Source organism: Acanthochromis polyacanthus, chromosome 10 (assembly GCF_021347895.1).
Source record: "Acanthochromis polyacanthus isolate Apoly-LR-REF ecotype Palm Island chromosome 10, KAUST_Apoly_ChrSc, whole genome shotgun sequence".
In the NCBI taxonomy this organism is placed as follows: Eukaryota; Metazoa; Chordata; class Actinopteri; family Pomacentridae; genus Acanthochromis; species Acanthochromis polyacanthus.
The window spans coordinates 26,979,089-26,991,532 of record NC_067122.1 but is presented as its reverse complement, the minus strand read 5'-3'; the positions used below and the strand labels follow the sequence as shown (position 1 = coordinate 26,991,532).

Here is a 12,444-nt window from a genome sequence, read left to right as displayed (position 1 = left end):
TTTATAGCGCTGTCTCCTCATTTCCATTCCTGTAAATGGGTGTTTAGAGCAGATAAGGGGCAGCGAGCTTCTCTGCAACTCCAGCTGTAATGGCAACCAGTTTGTAAGGTGACCTGATTCCTCTGCGATACCAGTGGGACGCAGGTGTCACCAACATGGCGGTGAAGAACAGATGCTCATGAAAGGAGAGAAGAGGGGAAGGAGATGCGAGAAAGATGGGGCCTGACCCCAGCTACATGGGAGCGACACAAAACATCTGTTTGAGCATGCAAAGATGCTCCTGGGAGGAACCGAGACACATACATGCATGCACACGCTCACATGCGTATTCAAACATATACACAGTTAGACACCTGCAGGAAAAGCTAAACTCTTGCATCATACATGCGGAGTGTAAATTGATATTAAAGTCTGCAGCGATTTTTATGCCTTCTACTCCCCCCTCCTCCTCCTCCTGCTTCCTATACAGCCTCATTTCTTCATGAGGATTGTTTCCCCTCTCTTTCATCTTGCTTTTATTTGCATTTTGTTTGTGTCCTTTGCCGAAATGTAAAGCACTTTGAGATAAACCTTGTTTGTTAAAAGCACTTTATAAATAAATTTGACTTGACTTCCCCTCCCTGCAATGCCCCTATAAATGTGAAATAGCTCCTACGGCATCCTATCTGCATAAATACTTTTATCTAGCTTAAGCGTATCAACAATGCACACAACAAAAAAGCCGTATACAGGGAGGAGGGGAAAAAAAAAAGGCTTGCACGCACACATGCAGGGAAAGACGCAGTCCCTGAGATGCAAAAAACAAAAGTCGGCACCCCTTTGCTCACTCACTAGCCCGCTGTCTCCCGTGTTCAAATCTGCGTACAAAAATGCATGCCTTTTGCCTTTGTTCACTTTCCTTCCATAAATATTGAACAGTTTTTTCATTCAAATTCGGATGAATAATATATGGCACACCTTGTATGGAAGACGAATACATGGTTTTTTTAGCCCAAGTTTTCCATGAACTGCTGTGGCCTGTGTGTGGGTATTTTTTATCTGCCTGTGTTGTGCACTCTTAGGCATCCTACACCAACAGGAGAGCGTATTCTTCAACTATCCAGCCACTACATCCTGTATTGTTGCAGAGATTCACATTTGGAAATAAAGACATTTCACTTATGGACTTAAAGAAAAAAAATGGAAATCCTATTATCTATCATCTAGCAGCAAATTCTATTACATGTCTCGAGATAATGTCAGAAAAATGCAAATTCTGACAAAAGTATTGTCTGCAATTCTATGCATTTACTCTTTTTATAGCCTCCTGGGATGGCCAGAAATTTCAGGTACTGTCATGTTAACTGCAGTGAATTTTTACATGATCGAACGTGATTGTTTTTTTAGTTCTAATTCTCCACCGAATCAATATTTGCAGAATAAAATGTGTAAATTTGTCATTACTAGTGTTTTACTCTTGTTATTGCTGAGACATACAACAGCAAAAAATAACATACTTTTATTCTTCCAAGTCACACAACCTTTGGAAAAAAGTTTTTTTTTTTTTTCAAATAAAAGCCTCTCTAGATGTGCTGCAAAATATTTATGATTAGAGACAAATTGCTTTCTTTTTGCCGCTACAGCACAGGAGATTGATGTCAAAGAAATTCGTTTTCATGTAGACTTCGAATCCATAAAAAGGATCCTTAGAGCTTGCTGAAGAAAAACACAAACACATTGAGAAGTGAGGTCTGCCTGAAGGAGCAAGGCCGACGTACAAGGCCTTTTTTTTTTTTTTTAAATACAAGAACTCCTGGAGAAAACCACAGATTGCTCTGGCGACACAAACACAAATCTGACTAACCACTGGAACACAGGCAGTGCACAGCAACGAGTAGTCTAAAGGTAAATGGGTCCAATAAATTAAGATAGGGGACTTAGTCAGATGAATTGTCTGGTTGCTAAACTACAACCCGCAGGTAGGCTAATAGGAACAACCGTTTTACCAGGAACCCGGTCTGATAAAAGACAAAACATGCAACAAGGAAATGGAGCAATTAGTGAGCAGCCAAGCAGATCACATTTTATTCCACTTTATCTTTTCCTCCTTTCTTTCCTCTCTCTTTCACTCGCCGGTGTGTGCAAACAGCGATCATGAAAAGATTTCTCTCAACAGCTCTCCGTTTTGTTTTCGCAGCCACTTTTTGTGGAGAAGCTCGCAGCCCCTTCTGACTGCTGTTGAAGCCTGACCCAGTTTATTCTGTCCAAGGTCCCCTGGGAGTGGAGATGGAGGGGTTGAGAGGGGGATGGATGAGCAGGGAGGGGGGCACCATAGCTGTAAGCTGGTGGGTTTGGCTCGGACTAATCCCTGGAAGTTCATTATGCTCGCCAATTCAAAGAAGCCTCATTCAGCAGAAGGGCATTAGCCTGTCTGCTAACCTGCCTTCCCCCTGTAAAACACACTGCGCGCGCACACACAAGTGAGAGGCAGAGGCTCACCACACCATATTAATCTCACAGTGTGTGTGTGTGTGTGTGTGTGTGTGTGTGTGTGTGTGTGTGTGTGTGTGTGTGTGTGTGTGTATGTGTGGCCAGCTGGCAGCAGAATCCATCCGAGGCAAGTTTGTTTTTGCAGCCCTGGATGGGCATACTGTTTATTGACATTTTCTGTGGTTAACAGAGAAAAGTCACGGGGCAGGATGTGCATCTATGTGTGTGTGTGTGTGTGTGTGTGTGTGTGTGAAAGAAATGCCCATTCAGCAGTTAAAAAAAGATCATTGCAGGGCTCAGCTCCCACCCCTCGCTCCCTCTCACTCCCCCTCTGTCTCTCCATCTCTTTATTTCATGCCCCATATCTCCACTGCTTCCTCTTTTCCCCCATATTTTTTTTTTTTTGGGGGGGGCTAAAAACTCACAGCACCAACCTTCACTGTTTTTCATACACCTTGTCTCCGAGCTAATTGCTATGCTCCCCATGTTTTAAAGTGGTATATTCCCATGTGCCGCTGCCACTTCTGCTTCATACGTCCTCGTCCTCTGTCTCCGAATGTCACATGCTCCTCATTTGTCATTCTTCTCAGAGCTCGGAGGCTGAGCACGGAAGAAGGAGAGTTCGAGGTGAGTTGAGCGCAGAAGCCCCCCGCAGTGGCGACAAAGAGGGTTAACTGTCATATATATATATATATATATATATATATATATACACACACACACACACATTTTTTTTCCAATACACACTAAATTCCAACACAAAAGGGCACAAAAATAGAGATAAAAATTATAGACATACATTTGCACACACACACACACACACACACACACACACACACACACACACACACACACACACACACACACACACACACACACACACACACACACACACACACACACATCCACCACCTCTGCCTTGGCTAGTCATCTCTGTCTAATTAGGAGGCAATAATCCGCTAGAGAAGAGTCATCAAATTCAGCCAAAAACAAACACTCTCCATGAGCAGAAATGCATGTGTGCATTTCACCCACACACACATGCATAAGGCGACGTGCACGGAAAAAAAAGCACAAATCATCCCACTGCTGCGCAAATGTCACCCTTACATAAGCACCATTAGGAAGAATAACATTAGTGGAGAAGAAGGGAATGTGTCTTTGTTGTGCCTTTGTTTCTGTAGATTTGTTTCAACAAAGCCATTAAACATTCATTGCTTCGGCAGTGACTTGAGGTGGCTTCCCTGGCAGCGGATAGCTAGCCACTTTAGAAGAGGCTCGGGCTAAAAATAGCTTAGTGTTCCCCATGCATAATGAATGGCCAGAGACAGCGCTAACGCTAGCTCTTTCCAGGAGCGATCTGCTACGCTCCGTTTGGCCGTCTCAGCTCTCCTGGCGTTCCGAGGGAGCGTTCCCAGACAGGTGCTCTGAGCCAGACAGTATTCCCATATAAACATTCACAGACCAATTCCCAGCCAATCCTTGGCAACGCCGTTCCGTTCCCATTCACCTGTCATGCTTCACTAGGAAACACAAGTCATGTCTGTCCACCTGTTAGCTTAGGTAATGGTGGACTACTTTGGAGGAACACACACAAACACACACATCCAAACAGCATGCAGCTTCCTGAGGATTATCTCGCTGTGGTCAGTTTCTGCCTGGCTTGGTAAGGCTCATTTCCTGCCCAGCATCCACTCTCTACAGGACCACACCAAACACACACATGCAGACGGCCACGCACATCCGCAACACATGCATAAACAGTTACTGGTTATAGGTGTTTTATTTGCTCACAGCCTTCCTACATGCCAGTGTATGTTTACGCAGTGCCAGACTGCCACTCTAAACTCATTTAGGTCGATTTTAATGGATGCCCAAAGCCAAGGACTCACTCTGCACCCATTAGATCAGCAGTCCTGGCTGGGAAATGTGGCAATTTGCAATTTCATCTCCATGTTGTTCTCCCTCAGTCCAAATATCTCTCTTTCACCCTCTAAGCTCTCATCAGTTCACCCTTTTTTCAAAAAAAAAAATCACATTTCCCCTTTTTCTTCTTTGTGTCTTTTGACTTCTTATGCGTCTTGGTCTCTGTCTCCCTTCTCAGCCTGCTTTCTCCATCTATTTTTACTGGTGCGCTTTGGATGCTTTCTTCTCTCGTTCCTTTTTGATTTTTTCATGCAAGATGTCTCATTAAACAACTTCAAAAGTCAAAGTTTGACTTTCTCTGTCTCTGCTCCCATTTGCCTCTTTGTGCCTCTTTTTCCTGCTTCTCTCTCATTTTTTGCCTTTCTTTGTCTCTCTTGCTCGCTGTCTGCGCGTACATGCTCAGCAGAGACTGCAAAGAAGCCCCAGAACAGAAAGTGTGGGTGTATGCGAACAAGAATGAGAGAAAGAGAGAGTGTGCCTGCAAGCCTCACTCTCCCTCTTTGCCAGTGTCTGCCATTAGGGTGTCAGTGGCAGAGTGAATTTATTTGCTGTGCGGTTACTGGGCTAATGATTGATGTTGCCCCAGCAAACAGTAAACCAATTAGAAGGCTGATGTAACGTCATTTTAAAAGCCTCCTAATCACGTTGCTCTTGAACCTGGGACCCGGGCCTTCCCTAATGAAGATTTATACTGGATCAAAGGAGAGCCTAACGCCATTAACAATAGATTGTATTCCACCAAAAATCACATTAGGACTTCTCTGCCCACCCCTCTCCCTCCCATCAGGCCTCTGCTAAATATATCTGCTGATTACAAGTGCAGATGCACAGAGGAATGGAGGAACAGGGGAAGAGCGGGAAAGGGAGGCAGAGAGGGACGGACAGGCAGTCAGTTGGTCCACGGTAGCTAATTGTTGAGAATAAATGCATGTGCTGATGAACAAACTCATCACTGCAGATGTTTGCATGTGTGTATAAGTCTCTGTGTGTGCATATACGGGGGAGAAAAATAGTTGCGAGGTGCTGATATAAGCACACAGGGCCTGTAACAGCCAACAAGAGAGAGGCCAATGATGAAAGAGGAAGCTCAGAGCCAGGGAAACTAACTAGTTTGTCTTTGCTACACTGATCCTCCTGCTGGCACTTAAAATTCATCATCCCCTTACCTTTCACTTTCCGCTGGATTATTGATGTCATATGGAAAATAAGTACAAGCACACCTACTCAGCGGCAACCAATCTGCACTCTGCAGAGTGTCGGGGTTGCTTTCACTTGCATCATTGTTTTTTTTTGGCAATAGCTGACAAAGGTGGGAGGGTTACATTTAAATTGTAATCCGATAAAAAATCACCAATTGTAGTTGGAAAATTGTCATGTGGGCCACAAAAGAAGTCAAGTTTAGGAACAGTTTCCTCCAAAAATAACGGAGCTATTTTACATACACTCAATGCCACATAATGGATTCTAATTTAATGTTGATACATACTAAACTATAAGCCATAAAATTTTAAATTTACCCATGAATGACTGCAATCAAATGATTTATGTCCTCCAAACACACCATCCACTACTGACCGATTTTACCTTAAGTCTCCAACTCTACATTTTAAAATGTCCTACTATTATAAAACAAAAAGACCAAACAGAGCCTCTTAACTTTGGATTGATTCCCAGTGCCCGCAAACAAATGCTGACTTCAGAGGAATGCAGAAAAGCAGAAACAAATGCTTAGACAAGAACGAGATGTGACATTAAATTAAAGCGAGGGATCGCTTGGCATTTTCCTGAACAACAACTAAATCAGATCAGGAAATGGACACATGAGGAGGTAATGCAGTGACCCAGGTGATGAACGACATATTGATGCGAAGGTAAAGCAAATGAAGAAGAGAAGAAGAGGATATGGAAGCCGAATGGAGTGCTCTCTTACCCGTGGAGGAGGGCTGGGCCCGGAGCAAGTATGAGTCCTCCGGGTGGGGCTCCAGGTGAGAGTGGGTGGAGTTTTTCTCCAGCAGGGGCACCTGGCATTCCCTGATCGGTGGAGACGGGCCGGGGGAGGGGTGGTGGGGGGCGGACGAAGAGGACGGGAGGGACGGAGGGAGCAGGGTGGAGGAAGAGGTTGGAGGGAGTGGGCGACCTGGAGGATGGAAGGGACAGAAAAGAGGGGAGAGAAGGACGGAGGGGACGTTAGACAAAACAGATGGCTCTGACTGACAGTGATACAGAGGCCTGTTCAGACAGGCAGGTTTAATGAGGTATGTGGATATCTTTGATGAATCTCTTAAAGGGTCAGTTCATTCAAATGACAGAAAATGGTGATTTTCTCTCTCTTATCTCTGGAACTTATCTCTAAATTGCTGCCTCCAACCCATTTCAGCGGCGGCAAGAAGCTATTGGTTTTCACTGGAACTACTTTCTAACAAATATGTAGCTCCCCTGCAAACAATATGTTTTGTGGAGTAACTACACTGAAAAGAAAAGAAAGAAAAAAAAATCTTGGAAAAAAGTTGCAAAAATCTGGCAGCAAGAGTTCCAGAAAAAGCATGCTTAAAAAGTCTGTCAGATACTGTAAAAACGGGTATAAAAAACAGATTTTTAAAAAATGATAGTTCGGTAGCTTCGTTTTCTTCTTACACTAGGGTTTCTGAGAAAAAAAACTAATACTTTAAATGTGTATGTCTCAAAGTGTACAAAATCTTTCTGCAAAGGGGGATGTAATAAGTCTGCATATATTTTAATTGTTTGTAACATGGATAAAAAAGACCTGCTGCAGGTTGTATTCAAAGATATCCAGTTAACCCGTAACTAAACTTGCTTCGTGGAATAAAGCAGCTTGAAAACAAACACAGGATGCTTCCGAGATTCAACACAGAGATAGACTCGCACAGAAAGCCTACAGATCTCCTACACACATTAATGAGCGACAAAGGGAGTTTTAAGTGCGCACACTGCTGACACTTGAAGAGTTGTCGTGATTTCAGCCCCATTCTCACCAATATTCCATGCATGTTTCGTCATGAATTGGTTTAGAAATGCAAAAATTCTAAAATATTTCTCTTTTTTCTGCTCCATAAAAATGCCGCAAAGCATGCGGTGAGATTTCTGCTACTGTGAATGAAACTAAAAGCCTTTTTGTGCAACAGCAGCGTCTGTAGCCACAGTAGCCGTAATTACAAGATAATACTAAATACCACACATTACAATAAGCAGCTTGTAAGTCATAAATCAGCCTATTTTTTGTCAGGTATATATTGGTATCTACGCTACAGATCACACCAGGCCAAACAAAGCCAGAGTTGCATTTTCAATTAAGCCAGATACACTTTATTCCTCATGAATTCAACTTTTCATTTATAAGTGGGGGGATTCACTGTTTCTTCCTCCTAATGTTGCACAGTTCCTCTTTAAAAACCAATGTTGGGAGAAGATTTTCGCGAGGACCTACATCCATTGTATGATTGTCCTCTACATGGGTAAGACAAAAGAAAGTTATCAGCCGAGTCTTTAAATAGTAGGAGCCATGGGATGCGTGGACACAATCAGGCTGTCCCATACACCAGAGAGAGGAAAGAGGGATGGAGAGAATTCACTCTACTCTCCAAAGGTTTGGAATCAAGGACAAAGACAAATCTAATAAATTCTATTTAGAGACGGCTCAAAATATAGAATAATTATGTCTGCCATATTTGCAGCTCAATCAATCAACAATATGGCAAGAATGAGGCCACCGAGTCCAGTCAATCCACCGAAGGGCTCAGGTTATTAGAAGTACTAATTAGATAGTCGACCAAAGACGTTTCAACACAATCACTTATTTTCTCCTGATTCCACATTCCCAAAAAAAAAATAAAAATACAGTAAAATAAAATTATAGCCCTGAGAGCTTGGTGATGTTTTCTTTATGCAGATTAACAAATAACATTTTCTTTACTTGTCCTTTACAGCATAAAACCGACTAGCTTGTCTCTAGTTTTACAAACTTCATCCATCATTTTCTTTACTTGCTAAAACCTTCGCCAGGAGAAAAAAAATGGCGAAGCTACAATGCACAGTCTTTCAGGCTCCTTTCCTTTTCATCATCCTCTTTCTTTTCAGAGAGAACAAAAACAGGCAGGAACAGAGGAGGAGAACGACAGAAAAGATCTCGAAGAAAAAGACAAGATAATTGAACATTCATCATCACACTATTTTTCTTTCTTTTCTTCCTTTCCCTTTACTGACGCTTCTTCAGAGAGAACGGATGTGGTGTGATTGTAATTTGACAGCATTCACCTTCCCATCACAGAGTATTGACAGAAATCAAAATCTGTAAAGGCCATGATAGGCCAATATTGCTTGCATCAGGGAAACAGAACCTGAGCGAGGGGATGGGAGGGAGGGGGAAAGATCAATGGAGACATCATTTTAAAAAAACAACAAAAAAAAAAAAAACAAGCGGTTGGACGCAGTTGTTGGCTAACTTGCCCTTCTGTGCTGCATCAAAATGAAATGCATTAATCATGGAGAATACGTGTTCGACTCCAGGTGCTGCCACGGCTTTGTGGAGATGTATTTGATAGAAACAGAGGCAGACTGATGCCTCTGTCCTGCTGTCCGAACTGCTCCAGCTTAGAGCTTTGCGTCATGGAAACCAGAGCTCGGATCGATCCACAGCCCCGCGTTAACTACACCCTAGAGAGATGCCAGCCTTGTCTTCTGTTTAGGTATGTGTGTGTGTGTGTGTGTGTGTGTGTGTGTGTGTGTGTGTGTGTGTGTGTGTGTATGTACGGTCAATCTCATCTGAGCAAACAGAGAAAAATGGATAAACAATGGCAAAGCAAACACTGTGGCCGACAGAAAGGGAAAAGGAGATGGACAGGGAGGGACGGTGAGAGACGGACGACGAGGAGAGACAGTGAGGTCACCGGGGTAACCAAAGGGGGATGATAGAGACGGAGAGGAGAGAAATGATCGGAGAGAGAGAAAAGGAGGACAGAGAGGGGAGAGGACAGTCCAGAAGCTATGAGCTGACAAAACTTATTGCCAATAAAAAAACGGCGGAGAAAGCAATAGAGGAGGGGAATTAGGAAGGGAAGAGGCAATAAGAGGGGACTGAGCAAGATGGAGGACGTAGGGGTAAAAAAAAAAAAAAGGAATAAAGAGGTAAAGAGGGAATACGCAAAAAAGAAAAAAATGATCTAAATGAATCAATCATTCAAAGGAAGGCGAGGAACAATGCGGCTATTTGCATATTTCACAAGGCCTGTAATGAGGCTATTGGTGACAATGAGAGATCAGCGTGTTCACCTTTACCGCATGTTTTCATCACAATTCTGTGCATGCCGCAGCTCTCGTGCACACATACGGGCTATGTGTATGTACTTATTAATATTCTAAATGACTTTAATTACAAAAAAAAAAGGAAAAATTGCACTAGTTGGCCAAAAGCAATTAAGGGAACTTTAATCTCCTTAGCAATTATGCTGTGGGGCATCCTTAACTCAGTCATTTCTGTCCGCTACATTTCTAGAAAGGTCAGTGGAAATTGCTTTGTGTTATTAGAACAAAGACTTGGCAATGAGCTCACGTGGCCCTCTTGACGATTTGTTTCGTCGCCATCCTTCAGCCGCCTCCCCGGCCATCTGTATACATCTCTCAATCCTTCACTCGGAGCCTTTGAATCTACGGTTCTCTCGCAAGTGTTGATTAGTGTGAAAAAGAAGTTATCGCGGAGGGTGGGGGGAGAAGAAAAAAAAGGAAAACAACAAAATCTCGGCATTCTGAGACTCTCGCGCTGTATTAAAAGCATTAGCAGTGTCCCTTGGTGATCTGACAACAATGCAGAAACAACACAATCATCATTAGATAGACTCTGACTTGCTCGCGTGACTCATGCAAGTGTATGAGTGTCGCCTGTTGCTGTGCTACTGTATGTGTCTACTGAAGCAGCTCATTGCGAGTTTTGTTTAATCTACTGTTTCTACATGAAGCCATCCCTTACTGTGCAATGGCATTAAACACGAGACATAATTTCTGCCTCTTGTCTTCTCTTCTCATCGTCCTTGCGTTCTATTTCTATCCCTCCCTCCCTTCCTCCCTCCCTCCTGCTTCAGTCCGTCCATCCGTCCCCCCATCTGGCTGAGGTGAGGAGTGGTAGGCCGATGAGAGGAGAGTGGAGTCGAGCGAGGGTTGGAGCGACAGCTGGAGCCCAGTCAGACAAGGAGAGACAAATTACCCCTCTAACGAGAGCCATTCATCATCTCTTCATCTCTCCCTTCTTTCATCCCTCTCTTCCTCTCACACCTCTACATGAAATACAGCACACCTGGATAGCAACTGTGGATTTTTTTTTTTTGTTGTTGTTTAAAAAAAAAGTAACAAAAAACTCAGATCCACCACGCGACTTGTTCTCATTTCGCCGCTACTCCTCCTGTGGCGCTGAGTAAACCCGCACGTGCGTCTATAGAGAAAGTAACGGTGGTAAACAACGAGATAAGGGGCGACGGGGAATGATTGAATGAGCTGTGTGCGGTGCAAAAGGGAGGAAAAAGAAGCGACACACCCATGCTGGCACATGCAGAGACTCATTACCATGGCTGCTGTCAGCACAGATGTTGGACTGAGGGGGAGCTGTCAGTCAGTGTGTGTGTGTCTAACTATACACATATATGTGTGTGTGTGTGCGTGTGTGTGATAGTGCCTGACAGTGATCTGAGGGCTATTTAGACAGCTGCTGACACAATGAGCCCTTTTCTCTATTTATCTATACAGTGCAGCCTGTCTCCTCCATCTCATCTCTCTTCCTGTTCCTCCCTCCCTGCCTTTTTCTCAAGTCCTCGCCTCCTCTTTCCTCTTATTCATTGCTTTTTAATATTTCACATTTAGTTCGACTGTGGCAAGACGCACACCTGTTGTTGCCTTGTATGTGTGAGCAACAAATGGATGTCGCAGCCTATCCAGGAACCGGCCTCCTTCTGCTTTATTCAGCAAATGTGTTCTCCCACAGCCTCTACCTCCCCGTTTTTTTTTTTCTTCTTCTCCTTTTGTAATCAGCGCCATCGCGGAAAATGAGTGATAAAATGAGTAAAGAGGGAAGGGGGAGATGAGAAGATGATTCAACAGACGTGTTTTAATTAATAAAGTTGGGCTTTCATAGCCTAAAGAGACGATTGTATCGCTGGCTCTTTCTTTGATGTGTAACAGAGTGTCTGGGTTCTTCTCTGGCCTAGAGCTCTCCTCTGCTCGCGCTCAGTTCCTCTCTTTCATCTCGCCTGCATCCCTTCATCGCTTCACAACTACGGGGCCCGAAAGCAGGCAGATCCTCCAAACACACACACAAACAGCCGGGAGCTGAGACTGAAGATGCCTTCCAGTTGGGAGAAAAGGTGCTATCCAGATTTGCAGCTTCACACTGTTCTGTTCTACATTGCAGCATTTCTCGATTTCCGCTTTTTAAATTCCTTTCTGAATAATAATCGAGGCTCATCGTCTTGAACAGATTTCCACTGAAAAATACTCAAATTTTCACCCGATTTTCACCTAAATGTGTGTTCTGTTCACCCAGAAGTTGTCATTTTCGATGCACTGCAGCCTACGTGTTCTATTCATTTGAACTGACTTTTAACTGGATGTTGCTAAACAATATTAAGTGGATTCAAACAAGTCGAATTTGCATTGAACAGCTGTCAGGTTCAGTCATTTATTTTTTTCATTTCAGCCTGCTCTTTCGGCCTCTTTGCAAGTTCAGAAACAATTTTTTTGTTCTCTCAACAACATGCATTCTTCAGGTATTGGAGCTATCTAAACATGATTTCAGATTTTCACTGAAAAACACCCAAATTTTTCGCCTAAACGTGTGTTCTCTTTGCTTCTCTGCACCCAAAAGTTGTAATTTCTGATGCACTATAGCCTACATGTTCTATTCATTTGAACTGGCATTTAACAGGATCTTACATACAATTCTAATTAGATATAGGTGGATTTAAACAAGTTGAGTTTGCATTGAACTACTGTCAGTTTCACCAATTTATCTATTAATTTGAGCTCGCTGTGTAGGCCTCTTTGCAAGTT

General features: G+C 43.3%; 1 protein-coding gene across 13 annotated transcripts in view; it reads right to left on the bottom strand.

The window, feature by feature from the left end:
* Positions 1–12,444, bottom strand: part of tenm2a (teneurin transmembrane protein 2a) — a 216,804-nt gene that overhangs the window by 58,989 nt on the left and 145,371 nt on the right. For 8 of the 13 annotated variants that reach the window (XM_051954368.1, XM_051954370.1, XM_051954369.1 and 5 more), the window contains one exon: positions 6,326–6,532. The exons of the other annotated variants lie outside the window; for them this stretch is intronic. In XM_051954368.1, the coding sequence (XP_051810328.1) occupies positions 6,326–6,532 (207 nt within the window). The remainder of the gene's footprint in view (positions 1–6,325; positions 6,533–12,444) is intronic. 13 annotated transcript variants of the gene reach the window in all.